The sequence below is a fragment of the Sarcophilus harrisii genome, chromosome 1, assembly GCF_902635505.1.
Source record: "Sarcophilus harrisii chromosome 1, mSarHar1.11, whole genome shotgun sequence".
Classification (NCBI taxonomy): domain Eukaryota; kingdom Metazoa; phylum Chordata; class Mammalia; order Dasyuromorphia; family Dasyuridae; genus Sarcophilus; species Sarcophilus harrisii.
Window position 1 is genome coordinate 412,485,560 of NC_045426.1, and position 14,944 is coordinate 412,500,503.

A 14,944-nucleotide genomic window follows, 5' to 3' on the forward strand; every position below is an offset into this window, starting at 1 on the left:
ATACCAAGTGTCATCTCATATTTTGCTTCACTAGTCAAGGAATGCTAAGGTTGGAAATAGGTCAGATATTTAATTCTTTTATCATTTGAACAAAATATAAATAAATTAATTGAAGCTTTTTTCAGATTATCCCACGGAAAGAAAGCCTCTAGAATATTACTTTGGATAAGGTTGATAAGAAATCATTTGTTGCTTTCCCAACAATAATAAATCCAATATTCAATATTTGCTTGCTTATTTGTTTTGTTCAGGTTTGGTATAAAGGTAAGTAGATAGACTGCAGCCTCAGAGAAAACTGTTTCCTTTTATGTTATTATTTTGGAAAAGAGGGTAACATTTTAATGTACTCATTAAAGTTAATTAATGTTAAGATCAAACATTTCTCTAAAAATTGGGGACTTTTACATATTGAATTTCATACTAGCATGTTTATTTCAATTTATTTCAAATGTGAGGAGAACAAATGTGATATTTTGGCATACAATTTTTTTTTAAAGAAAAGAAAAACCTTTGAATTATAAATAGATGGATTCCAGAAATTCTTCTTTTTTATTCCCAAAGTAATTAGAAGTCAGCATGTCACTATTGCTTCTTGACATGAAGTCAGTGTCTTTGTTCTATGTCCTCTTTATCTCTGAATCATGTATCACCTTCTCAACAAAGGGCAATGTTTACCACTTTAAAAGATAAGAGTTTCAATAGGCACTTTAGTGGAATTAAGAAAAAAATCTACCACTCTTCCACCATGATGCCAGAAAGCTATCTTCTTTCTAGGTTGTCATGTCACTTAATTGTAGCTAATAGGCCTGAGCTCATCTCAGTGTTTCCAAAGTACAAAACAAAACAAAACAGGAAAAAGAGGGAGTGGGGAGGGACATATAGTATTTATCTTCTGTTTTTAGAATCAATCCAAATTGACAATATGATAAATATAGTAATTTCCTGGAAACCAAGTAATCAAAGTAATCTTGTCCTATAAAGTTTGGGTGTTGTATCTGTTCTCCCACCCACCCACCCCCAACTGTAGTTTCTTTTAAATTTCTCCTCTTGGTTCAATGTTAACCTCGCCATCTAAGTGACTTTGTCAGAGTTATAACTTTCTTCCTCTCCAAACATGTCTGCCAAGACTTTAAAGCGTGGTCCCCAGTCAGTCAGGAAGTCATAATCTTGGTCTGCTTCTGTAGTGCGTGAGTCTATGGAGCTGAGGGACTCTGCTACAGATCCATTGCCTTCATAGGCATATGTTGCCAATGAATCATATGGAGGTGCTGTGGGATCCACATCATTTTCCTGTAGCCTTTGATTAATGAAATCTCTTATGTCTGTGTTATCTTCCACTGGTGGTCTCTGACGAGGTAAACAGAGAGTGTCTGGTTTTATATCCCTGCGTATTTTGTTATCTTCAATCACTTTTGGATTTCTCAGGGCACCAATGTCGAAAGCCTGAGTGTCCTCCTCCCCACCTCCTTCATCATCATAATGGATAACATTGTCTCTGATGTCTTCTTTAGAGGTCATCAGGGTGTCTTTTTTCTTCTGTCTTCGCAGGGCGATATACAACACAACAATGGCTGAAACGAGACAAGAATTGTATTTTGAGACATACAAGAAAGTTCAACTTTTGGCAGAAATGTCAATACAATCCTTCAGGTGAACGCTAAAGAAACCCAGTTTCTTTATAATACTCCCTATTATTATTCTACAATGTACAGTCCCTATAACTAGCCAGTTATTTTCTATTTATTTTCTTATTTATATGTTAAATCCTCATTTCCTTTGAGTACTTTGCATTGATGCCCCTTGCAATTGCCTAATATGATAGCACTTATCAAAGGCATTAAATTTTTAGTTTAATATTTCAGTAAAGTATTTGTGATAATTTTAAAAATTAAATAGGTACTTGATTATCAGTTCAGTTATACACCCAAAACTGTAAAGCTAGAATCATGAAAACTTTAATTTAGACTGATCAGTTAATTTTCACCCAAGGACACAATATTTCTAAGAGCACCATAATTTTCCAATAGATAGGGCAACATTAAATATGTCCCTTCTTTGGAAGGAAGTAATTTGAGTCAATCAGATGTATATGGGTATAGCGGTATTAAGAGAAAATGAAGACCATCTGAGTCTCCAGGTATATTTTATGAAATAAAAGAATGTTAAAGTCAACTAATCAGAAGTGTATTGGTAAAGGTTTAACATTCTCACTTTCTTTTTCCCTCTCTCTCTCCCTTCTCTCTTTATAATTATATATAATGTATAAATGTATGTGCATGTATGTATATGTGTTTGTGTGTGTTTCTATGTTTGTATATAAATAGGACATAATTTTAAAATCAATCTTGATTATTAACATTTTCTCTATCATTTTCTTAAGTTTATATAATAAGCAAAACAATAAATCAAGCTCTGATTTGAATGATTTTCTGATTTGGAGTTGAAAAGGTTCATATAATCAACTCCTTTCCTAATTCAGTTCTAGCTGGGACAGGGAAATATAAGAGTATATCTTTTTCATCATACTTTGAATGATTTATTTACCTAACAAAGAGTCAGACTGAGAAATGAAGAAGATAAGGGAATTGGTCTAAAGAGACTAAATTTCAAAAATCTTTTATAATGGAGACAATCAAGTAGAAATTCACCTATGCAGGATATGTTCTATTGCCTTGCAGCTTTGAAAGAGAAGAAAAAAGAAAGATAGGGAGGAGAGAAGACAATCCCTAGTTGAGACCCCTACTGACACTAGAGCATGGATCCTTGTTCTTTATGAGTACTCATAATAGTATGAGTACTATTACTATTTCCATAGTAATAATTTAAGCCAGGATTTCATCTGACCTCAAAGTTGAAGTTATGGAGGTTACATGCCTTACCCAAGTACAAACCAAAAAGGGGAATTAGCAGGCTGACTACCTAAGTAGAAACAATGGACCAAGAGAAGAACAGGTTTGGGAAGAGTGTCTACAGTAGGAAAAGAACTAATGTTGGGATTTAAGGATTTGGGTTCAAATTTTGCTATTAATATCAATGTAATTTTTATCAAATCATTTAGATCTCTGAAGTTCCTCCCAAGTCTATGATACAAATTCATATGATATGATTTTGAAGAGATATTAATGGAAGAGGGGATCTAAATGGTAAGAAAGGAATTTATGGAACACTGAATCCCAAAATAAAAGGAGAGATGATTTGTACTTTTGAGTAAATTTCTTGAATTTAAGCTAAATGTTTTCTCTGGCTGACTCTCCAAGGTAAACAAAACAAGGCTTGTGATATCAGGAGTATTTCCCAAAATTCCCAAAATTTCCCAAAAATTCTTGATACATTCAGTAGTTGATACCTTGAATAGTTATCCTTTTGATACTGGGCTAAGTTTCAACTATTCAATTTCAGAAAGACTGAAAACCTAACACCAAGTACCACCGGAACTCTAGAGCCTGCCATCTCCAAATCAGAATCCCTACTCTGTTGGATTTGCTATTTTCAATTAAGCAGCTGGCTCTCACACCACTGAACTATTCTGTTTCACAACATCCTTGCTAGAGAGTTGGCAATAAGGAAATAATTCTTCCCCACTACTTCCTACTTACTGTACTGTTTAAGAGGCACAAAGAAATGGTGAATTATAAGTAAAATTTTCCTTCATAGCTGGCTCTCTTCTTGACTGTCTTCAGTTTTCAGTCTCTCCAGACCCAAAAGGCAAATCCATTTACTGAGTCAATATTGTCTGAGTGTGACCCTTTCAAATGCAAATAGTTTCCATAAAAGTGTACCACCCTTAAAAGGTTTGAAGTCTTCCACTTATCCAGGACTTTCTGAAATTTCATCCATATAACAAGGAATGAATTTATAAAATAGTCACTAATTAATCAACCTGATCACCACTGCCCTCCAGCCTAGGATTGCATCCACCTTCATATTGAAATGTCTGATTCAAACTGTGTGTTCCGTCATATTGAGAGCAAGTTCCTATGGTTAGTATCTAGGTTTTTTGAAAATCTGGAGCAGAACCCCACCTAGTGTTAGAATGGTGAAGCTACAAAAATGTTTTAAAACTGGGACTTCTGGAAACATACTTTCTTCCCTAATTAATCAACTTGATTCTAATTTTTTAGCCCTGTTTCATTTTTTTAAAAAATGATTCCTTAAATAAGGAAGGGATACATGCATTGGACAAGATATTTTCTACCAAATTAAAAAAAAAAAATTGTTGTAAATGTCTACTTATTTGTATGGCCTAAAATCTAGAGAACGCAAATCATGTTTAAAAATCATGTTAAAAAAAGCAGCTCTTCTATGCAGTGTAAGTTCATTGTTAACCATATTAGGGATTTGCCTGAACAATGATACTTGTATATAACAACATAACTGAAGTTTAATTGGACAAGGACAGAATAGATTTATATATGTGTCATCAAAACTGAAATTCCAATCTTTAACATTGCACCTCATGACAAGGTGGGAAGGGGAAGTTTTTAAAAGACTCTCTTTGAATTTAAATGGAGAGAGGGGATAAAGGTTAAATTTGGAGGGGGACTGAACATAATTTTCACTGTAGTATTCCAATTGTTTCAACAATGAACAATTTTGTTCATTGTTAAAATTCAAAGTTGCAGGCCTCTGGGGGTTGAACTCAACCACAGAGAAAGAGTTAGACAGAAACGTTTCTACACAGCAACACAAAAAGGAGAGAGAGAAATAGAGAGACAAAGACACAGAGGGACCCAGAGAAAGAGGCTGAGACTTTTTGAATCAGGTAGTAAATTAACAAATGAAAAAAGTCCTATGAATATACTGGCTTCAAAAAGGACATAAGCTTCTGTAAGCAAGTTCCATTCAATGTCTGGAAATCACAATAAAAAGTATTTACTCTAATACTCTTCCTCTTCAGAATGTTTTGTGTTGCTTTGTTCCAGAGTTTAGAGCAGTCCCTGACATTTAGTAGACTCTTTATAAATAATGATTGACTTGATTGATTTTTTTATGAGAAAGATGGAAAATGAATGAGCAATTACTGTTAACTAACAGTTCAAAATAAATAACTGTTTGAGAAAGAACTTCATTCCAATCTTTTCTGTTTACATTCACTATGAAGGTAACTATTTTCTGGAACAAACATATGCTTACAGATTATTTATTTTCTGAGCATTTAGTGCTAAGAATATTTGCTAATTCTCCAATGGAAGATTTATGAAAAGTCCTAGACATAAATTTCCCTGATTTCAGTGTCATGAAAGGACTGCAATCTGTATCAGTGGAGAGAGCATCTACAAAGATCATGAATCCATCCACAAAGGTATAATTAGAAACTAAACTCAAAACATTGTGTTCCTGTGTGTGTGTGTGTGGATGTGGGTGTGGGTGTGGGTGCTATAAGGACTTTCATTGAGAAAGCCATACTACTGCAGACCATTAAAAGGGACCCATTGGGTATTTTGTTCAAACCTTTCATTTTAGGATGGGAAAAAGCAAAAGGAACATATATTCATTAAAACATACTATATGTCGGGTATTATGCTAAGCACTTTTTTTAACTGATATAATCTTATTAGCCCCATTTTACAGTTATAACATTGAGGCTAAAAGTTGCACAGAAACCTAGAGTCATAGCTAAAATGTGCCTGATTTTGGATTTGAATTCAAATTTTTCTTGATTCTAGGCTCAGTCAGTGTCCTATCCAGTTGGATACTGAATATCTTTCCCAAATTTCTAGAGATAAGTAGTAGACTTTGGAATGTCAATCCAAATGTTCTGACTCCTAGTTCCTTTTATTACATCAGTCTATTTTTTAAAAATCAAACAACAAAACTTTAATAATGATACTATTTATTGTTGGACAGGTTTAAAATTTGAACTTCATGCCTTTTTATTTCCCTGTATCCTGAAAGAAGTACTAGATTTCACTAGTATTTATTACACACTAAGAAAACTCTGAGTAGTTCTCTTGGGAAAAGCAAATGTGAAATTAAAGTAACTTGCAAGCTGAAGTGACAGAGGTGGGTAAGGGAAGAGGTAGTGGGGGAGAGAAAAATGAAGTGACATGAGGATAGAGAAAAAAAAAATTAGGAAAAGTGTGAAATTAACCTACCTAAGAGAATAACTATACAAAGTAAGATTGCAATCAAAGCACCAGTGCTGAGTCCTACAGGTAGAAAAATTGCCTCCACGTTGCAAGACAGGATGGTACCATCAGAATCACACCTACAGACTCGAATAGTCATTGTATTTGTGCTGCTCTGGACTGGGTAACTGCTGTCCTCGATCACCACTGGGAGAAAATAAAACTCTTGCTGCCTGCGGCTGTATCCATTTCTTCTAGTTTCAATTCCAGCTGTGTTGTCTACAAAACATGACATTTGGGACACAATGGTTACTATAGACTTCTTTAATATAGTAAAGTTAGTGCCTGTTAAACAAGAGCAAGTTGTTCTTAAGACAGTAAATTTATTTTTATTTTTGCAGTTTTCCACAAACCTTGTTCTATTCATATCAATGCTGTCAAATTCAAATCCAAATCACACGTAATCTAAGTAATCTTGTAGGGAGAAAAACATTTCTATTTTTATGTATAAATCCCTCTTGGCATGACAGTTCAAATTTCAGAGAAAAGAAAATAAAAAGAAAAGATTTTCTTTATTTATTAACTAAGAAATGAATTACAGTGAGATATTTCTTTTTGGCTTTTCTTGTTGAAATTTTGTCAGGGGAATAATATTTTTGTTGAACATTTTTCATCCCACAAAATAGCAGGTTAAAACAATGTGTGAATCCCCATAAAAGTATTCTTGCTATGAACTGATGATTAAAAATATAACAAGAATGGATTGAATACTTGAGAATGATACTTGATGTGATCTACAGTTCCCAAAATACCACTCCATTTTTTCCCAGTAGGGATCAGGTGTCATTACTTTTTTCTCATCTGAATAGATGCTTTCATTTTTATGCTTCAGTAAAATATGGACATTTGGAAAGCAAAGCAATAAAATAACTAGCTTTCTTCATGCTGTAAAGGCTTGAGATATGTGTGTGTGTGTGTGTGTGTGTAAATCATTATCATTTAAATAATAATCACAACTTGATATGAAATATATAAAGAAAAGTAGATAGAAAGGGACCTTAGAGACCTTCTTTCCAATACCTTCATTTCCAAATTTCCAAAACAAACTGAGGCCTTGAGAAAGGGTAGAACTTGCACAAGATAAGACAAAATTAGTTTGGAAAAACTACAACTAAAACTCCAACACAGTGCTTTCTCCCCAATATTGCATTGCTTTTCTTTAAAGTAGTTTCTATATACACAAAAATAGAAAGTTACTAAAATTATTTCTGCAATTTTAGTCAGTAGGATATTTTAACTTGATCATCTGGGAAATTCAGACCAACGCATTTGTTTTCTGAATAATTGTCTCAATTTTCTGCATATTGCTACATGTGTTGGAATAACTTAAGTGTTTATATGCTATTGTTTAATTCTGGTAGTTTTAAGAACTCCAGTGTTTTAATAAGAGGTCTGAGACTCTATTACCACAGCTATGCATAACATTAACACTGAGATAAGAGACAATGGAGTTTCAACAAATTTACAAATTACAAAAGTTTTCCATGAGATAAATGATATTGAGAAGAATTGCTTATACTTTTTATTTTAGACATATTTTAGTCAAGCAACTTAGCTATTGACAAATTTCTGTGCATCCATTTATTTATCTATACCTAATTACACATATACATATCTATAATTTGTATGTGTGTATATGTGTGTGTGTATATATATATGTATATATATTGATATATAGATATATATATATATGGGTATACCCTTACACATATGTATATAGAGATATTATATGTTTTATTAAAAACATATAAATTGCCTACTATGTGTTCAATATCATACTAAGTGTGTGGAAGATAAAAATAAGCATAAAACATAATCTTTACCCTGAAAAGAAAATGGTAGACTTGATAAAATTATACTTTCTATATACATAAAATAATAATTACCATCACAGATTAGAGTGAGGTCAGTGAAAATAGATCTATAGACAATAACTTCTCAAAAAAGTAGCTCATAATAAAGGAAAATCATTGTGCCATGGAGAATAATTATTGCTATAGTAATTTCTCCAGTATTGTCTTCTTATTCTGTTACAAAGGTCAAGAGATGAGAAATAGTCTGTTATTACTTAGACTAATTATAAACAATATATCTCTATAAGAACAAAAGTCTTTCTAGTTTTTTTTTAATAAATGAAAACAAGGCACAATAACCTAAAATACAGATTTAGTGTTGTGTTTTGTAAATAAAGCCAATCTTTAATTGCAAATCAAATTATAGACCAAAGTTTGTACAAGTTTTCCAAAAAACCTTCATCATTTTAAAAACCACTATTAGACTCCAGAAACTTAGAGCAGAATCAAGAAGGTGAAGTAGCAATACAGTGAACTCCCCTTCAAAACTCCTCTACTCATATCTAGAAAAGATACCAGATCAAATCCTTGTGAGAAAATACAAGAAAATGTCACAGTGTATCATTTTTCCAGCATCAATCAGCATAGGTAATCAGCCACCAGAATGATCCATGATAGAATGTGGTAAAGACCAGCAGTGGGTAGAGAGTTCAAGAATCCAGGAAGAGATTATGGACTAAAGCAATGGAGGTTCCATAAAGGGCAATATAGGATACAGAAACAGGTGTCATAAGACATGTTTGTCATTTGCTACTTAGTTACAGGTCACAGATAAAGCTTGGGCTGTGAAAGAGGACCTATCCCTGGTGGTGATATTTCAGTGTAAAGAGAGGCTGCAAGCCCCATTCTGAGATGAGCAATTTCAGAAGCAAATAGCAGCAGTGTGACTGACTTCAGCAGCAAAACAGAGTCTTAGTTCTAACTTCAGTCCATTCTGAAACCTGAAAAATAATAGTCAGGCTACCAAAAAAATATTGTGACTCAAAACCAGTAAATCTTATAAACTGATAGTGGTTGAATCAAAAAGTAATCTAGTGTGGTTCATTCCCACAGCCAGCTCAAGATCAGTCATAGCTCAGAACAGGAGTAATAATCAGACTTAGCCCTGTTACACCATTTTCAGATCTCTGAAAGCTTGTAAACCTGACCTTTCTCTGAAATGCTCAATAATTCAGTTTACCAAGAAAGTAATAACTGAATCATTTCAGCCTTTCCTCCAAAAGAATGTCAGTCTAAATCTAATATCAAAAACAAAGTAAGGAAAAGAGCTAGAAGAATGAGCAAACAACAAGAAAAAGAATGCCACCATTAAAAACTGTATTGTATCAGGGAAACAGAAGACACAAAGAAAAAGAGAATAATTCTAAAATATCTTCAAGCAAAATCTCAAAGAAAAACAAAACTTGAGGAAAAAAAATCAACTAAAATTCCTGGATGAAATGAAGTAAGCAAGTGTTTTATTTTTTAAGAGTTAAATTTTTAAAAAATTTAAAAACTAAAAGAATAAGAACCATGGAAGAAATAATTGGAAAGATAGTTGACAGTGGCACAAAAAAATATAAAACCTTGTTTAAGAAACAAACTCCCTAAAAATTAGAATGGACCAAATAGACATTGATGACTCCATGATACAATAAGAAATATTAAAAACAAAATCAAGGCTAAAAAATAGACAACAATGTAAGACAATGTAGCTCATATCAAAAACCACTGATTTGGAAAACAAATCAAGGAAAAAATACAAGAATTATTGGACAATTTAAATTCGATCACCAAATAAAATATAGACATCACATTTCAAGACTTAAAAGAAAAATACAGATCTCTTAGAATTAGTGAGGGAAAATAAAAAGAATTCACTAAAAGAAACTCCAAAAGAAAAACTTCCAGGAACATCATAGTTAAAATAAAGAGCTTCCAGGTTAAAGAAAACTCCCTCAAATAATGCAAATCTTGTTTGAGAGAATTATTTAGGGCACTGAGAAATTAATTGACTTCTCCAGAATTACACAGTCAATATTTGTTATTGTCTTGGAGATCAAGTCTTTCTGATTCCTTGTAAAGTTTTCTTTCCATTGTAACATTGCTTTTCTTTTCATGCATATATGAAGTAAGTGTCTCACTTTCCAAAAAAGGTCATTGAATCACTTGATTCATCAAAGGACTATACCCAACTCTTTCTATAGAATTTCTATAGTATTAATATGACTGTTTTGTGTTAAGCTTTGGTGCTTTTTCCCCCCATTCTGGCAATAGTGAGTTTTCACATTTTATAAACTTCAACAATTTTGTGAAATGAACTAAACTCTTATTATTTTATGGAGTATGTGAGAAAAGGTCACATTTAGGTGGTTAAACTTACTTCTGTAGTCACGGACTGTAAAATTAGGTTTGATAGCAGCCTCAGGTGATAATCTAAAGGAGAATTGTTGCCCAGCAGGTGAAAGATCTCGGTCTGCAGCACTGATGATCTGAATTACCTGATACAAAGTTGAAATTAAAAATGAAGGCAGTCAGCCTTTTCAAAAGAACCTTCCTCTCAAAATTTTAATGAGCTTATTTAATGAAACTTTGCAAACCAGTTTCTTACATGCAATTTTCATAGCCAAATATCTAAAGAGTTATATATAGTAAATAGCTGACACACTGAGATTTGGGTTCATTTTAGTTCAGTTTAGTTGGCTCAACTAAATAAAATTTTATTAAAAATCCACTATAAGGCACTAGAGACATAAAAACAAAAACTTGCAAACATTATAAAACTTAAGAGCTTTCAACTTACATGAAATAATAAATATGATAATTTTAAAAGGGCATTTAATGTTCTACTTCAAGTTAAATAAAATAAATGCTTTCATCTATTTTAAATGAAAATAAAAATCTAATAGGGAAAATTAAGAAAATTCAAGTTTTTCTGTTTGCAATGTCATTAACTGTTATTGGCTCTATCATTATGTCACTATGATTATACATCAGTCTTCAGTAATTCTCTGGTCTACATACATGAAAAAGAAGAACTAGAGCTACAATAAGATTTTAATAAGATATGCATAAAAATGGCAAAGATGACCAAAAAAAAGGCAAAAAGATAAAAGCTAAAGTGGATGTAAGAAAACTAGCGTATTAATGCACTGTTAATAGTCCTGTGAATGAGTACTACCATTCTTAAGGAAAATTTGTAATTATACACAAAAATTTATTCAATTCTGCATAACCTTTGACCCTACTTTCTAATAGTTATAGGCAAAAGAAACTAGAGAAAGAAAAAAATATCCTTTATATACAAAACTATTTATAAGACCTTTTTTTTGGTGTCAAATAAAATAAAATAAAATGATACCCAAACACTGAAGTATATTGATATGATAGAGAACTGTAGAGTTGTAAGAAATGAAGAAATAGATGATGTCAAAAGACAAAGACTTAGAACTGATATTGAATTGAACTGATAAAGAAAAATTTGATACATGGTAAGTATGATATATGAATCTGATATGAATGATATAGTAACTGTGTTTTATGAAGTTAAAGAGTGAAGTGAGACAGAAACAGAAAAACATATAATATATATCATATATCATAATGTCAATATTGTAAAAATGAATATTTTTTAATATTTTTAAATGAGCAGGAATAGTATAAAATATATAAAATAAAAATATCATAAAAACGATTTTGAGAGCTATAAGAATTGCAGTCCATACAATGACCATTCATAATTCCAAAGGACTAAGGATAAAATATGCTATCTATCACAGAGAGGTAATTGATTTAGGATGAAGAATGAAATGTTTACCTTTCTGTATACAGAAAAGGGGAACATTTGTTTTGCCCAATTATGCATATGTATTGTAAGAAATTTTCTCAACCTCCCCCCATTATTGTGGGGCAAATGATAAGAATATGAAAAAAAATAGAATTTTTAAATAAAATGGTTGGGATGTGCTTTGTATATGACATATTATAATACCTTTCCAAAGAAGACACACTATTATTAGTTTGTCTTAACTATTTTACTTTGTTATCAGAGATTTCATACAAAGCAGGTATAATCCATGTTTGCAAATAAAAAAGGGCATCAATAAAACTTAAAATGCAAATATTTTAAAAAATACTTTAACATGATGGTAAGATCTATTTTCCCTCATATAAAGATTTTACAGAATGGTAAACATTACTAAAATATATAAGAAGCTTTACTGGATAAAGGAAAATTATTTAATAATAATAAGGAAAGAGCTCTTTATAAAAGCTAGAGGCAACGTCCCTGGAAATAAGACCAGAAAGCAAGAGCTCATTAGTTCAATAGTTTCCAGATCAAACTCAAGAGCCACCTACAATTCAGTGTGGAAGGAATTGTTGCTCTAAATATAAAATGTGTTCTATGGGAAAGGATATGCCCCTGAAAGAGTTAGTAGGAGAGGTTTTCTAGAGGTTCAGATTATTCTTCCTCACATCTAAACATAAGCTCTGAATGGGCCAATGAGGAAGGTATCAAAAAAAAAAATGTTTGTTAATCCTCACTGCGTAGAAAATGAACACTGGATGATATGAAGAATGGATTGAGCTCATCTATTAATAGGTTTTACTGTTCTGTCTTACTGTCAGGTCACTAGAGAAACAGTGAATACAATAAATTGTCTTAATCCAAAAATGATTCCTTAATGACATGAAAATGGATAAAATTTTCTAAAATCCTATAAAGGACTGATTTTTGCTATGTCTTTGTAACGAAGATACTCAGATTATAGTAATCTTATTTTGATTATTTTCATTACCTCAGAGGCCAGATCAGATTTAAAATGGTGGCAGATTTTGAAACAAAATTGTATGAATGCATTCACATTTTTTCCCTATGTGAAAGAATTATGCCACATTTAATGTTTTGGTCACATCTAGATGTGGCTTTTCTCATTGCGAAAAATTTCAATGATTCAAATAGTTACCCACAGTGTAACATAAAAATGGTACCTACCTATAATAAATAAATAAAATTAAGAGGTCAGTTAATTATTTGTCTACCACAATCAGGTATTTATCTACCAATCCTTAAAAAGTTGCTGATTTGAGGAATTAAAATTTTCCCCAAAGATGCTTATGGGATCATAATTTTCATTAAGAAAAATGTGACACTTTAAATTTACATTGTTCATTTTACTTATTCTTAATAAGGTAATTATAATTCACATGTCTATAATGTAAAAATTCTAGCATAACTAATTTGCTAATTCCAAGATAGAATTATGTTAAACACCAACTTCTTAAAATAGCTTAATAGGTAGAAATTCAAACTTTTTCAGTATTTTCAAATCAACATTCTAAATCACAAGATGAGAATAATTCAAAATACAGTAACTGGTTTTCAATAAAATATATATGATATACGAACATAAATATACATAAATCTTTTACCTAACAAGCATTTAGATGATGTGGGGTGAGAGGGGAACACTATTATTCACATGTCTATAATGTAAAAATTCTAGCATAACTAATTTGCTAATTCCAAGATAGAATTATGTTAAACACCAACTTCTTAAAATAGCTTAATAGGTAGAAATTCAAACTTTTTCAGTATTTTCAAATCAACATTATAAATCACAATATGAGAATAATTCAAAATACATTAACTAGTTTTCAATAAAACATATATGATATACGAACATAAATATACATAAATCTTTTACCTAACAAGCATTTAGATGATGTGGGGTGAGAGGGGAACACTATTATTTTTTGGAGAATAAAGCAAGCAATTTAATCTGATGCCTCCAAAAGGGGAAGGATAGGCAAGTCTTTTTGTCTCAATAATCTCAATATTTAATATTTAAGATGTTACTTCCTAAAACCCCTAGTGAAAATAGAATAACTTTCTAATAAGTCACTATGAAGCATTTTTAATGCCCACTTAAAAGGTGATATATAGCACAATCCTTGTTTGTCTCCTAGGGGTGGCATAGAATGTATTTTGAGAAATCCTGGTGGGATGTGCTCTTTTTCTAACTTGCCTTGCTGATAATAAATGATGTTTTTATGAAGACTTTATCCATCAGAGCAGGTCTATATATTGCCAGAAAGCTCTTCCTGTGAGGATTGAACAAGGTAATATAGGTGCTATATTTTATCACCCTAAAGCACCTCTATAATTTGAGTTTATGCCTATTAGGTTAATCCAAGAAGTTTTTGTTTATACTAAATGTATCTTGAAATTAACAGATTTATTTATGTTACAAAGTCTTGAGGATGATGAGGATGATGAAGATAATATATTTTCTCCCCAACAGCTCCCCTTCCTTATGTAGTGTTACATAAGGATTCCTTTGTGTACTCTCCTGAGAATGGCCTATAAAGATATTTTTAACTGCTTCAATGAATCAGATGTCAATATTGGTGGAATACCTGTCCTGGTTTAGCATTTTCACACACTGCTGTCTCATACGGTACAGAAATTTCTGGAGGAAATTCATTGACATCCAGGACATTAATAAGAACGTTGACCTTGCTGGTTAGTGATGGGTTACCTATTAGAAATAAAGGAAAGGGAAAATAAAATATATCAGGAACTGGTGAGGCATTATTTGTACTACAAGTGTTATTCACATATCAGAGTTTGTGTGAATGTCATATATTTTACAAAATTTTTGAAAATCACTTGAAGAGACAAAAATGAAATGTCATTAAAATAAAATATCTGTCAACATACAAGAAGATAGTTTCAATATATTAGATATTTTAAAAGATATCAATTAAGAAGGCAGTATAGTCAAAGAATATTGAACTGAGACTTTTAATACCTGAATTTGCTAATTCTTGACAATGCCACTAACTGGTAGTGACCTTGGTCAATACATTTAATCTTTTTTGATCTGTTTATTTATCTGTAAAATAAAGGGGTTAGGTTAGAACCTGTTGTCATACCTACAAGGCTAGAAGGGAATTTAGAGGTCACAGAAGTTGACAAAC

At 31.8% G+C, this 14,944-nt stretch overlaps 1 protein-coding gene across 1 annotated transcript in view; it reads right to left on the reverse strand.

Annotated features, from left to right (window-relative positions):
• Positions 1-1,021: 1,021 nt before the first annotated feature.
• The window catches only part of CDH12 (cadherin 12), an 890,215-nt gene continuing 876,292 nt past the window's right edge, over positions 1,022-14,944 (reverse strand). The window contains exons 11-14 of the mRNA XM_003759641.2: positions 14,381-14,502; positions 10,344-10,461; positions 6,096-6,347; positions 1,022-1,571 (exon numbers count right to left, since the gene is read on the reverse strand). Coding sequence (XP_003759689.1) covers positions 1,072-1,571; positions 6,096-6,347; positions 10,344-10,461; positions 14,381-14,502 — 992 coding nt within the window. The 3' untranslated portion in view covers positions 1,022-1,071. The remainder of the gene's footprint in view (positions 1,572-6,095; positions 6,348-10,343; positions 10,462-14,380; positions 14,503-14,944) is intronic.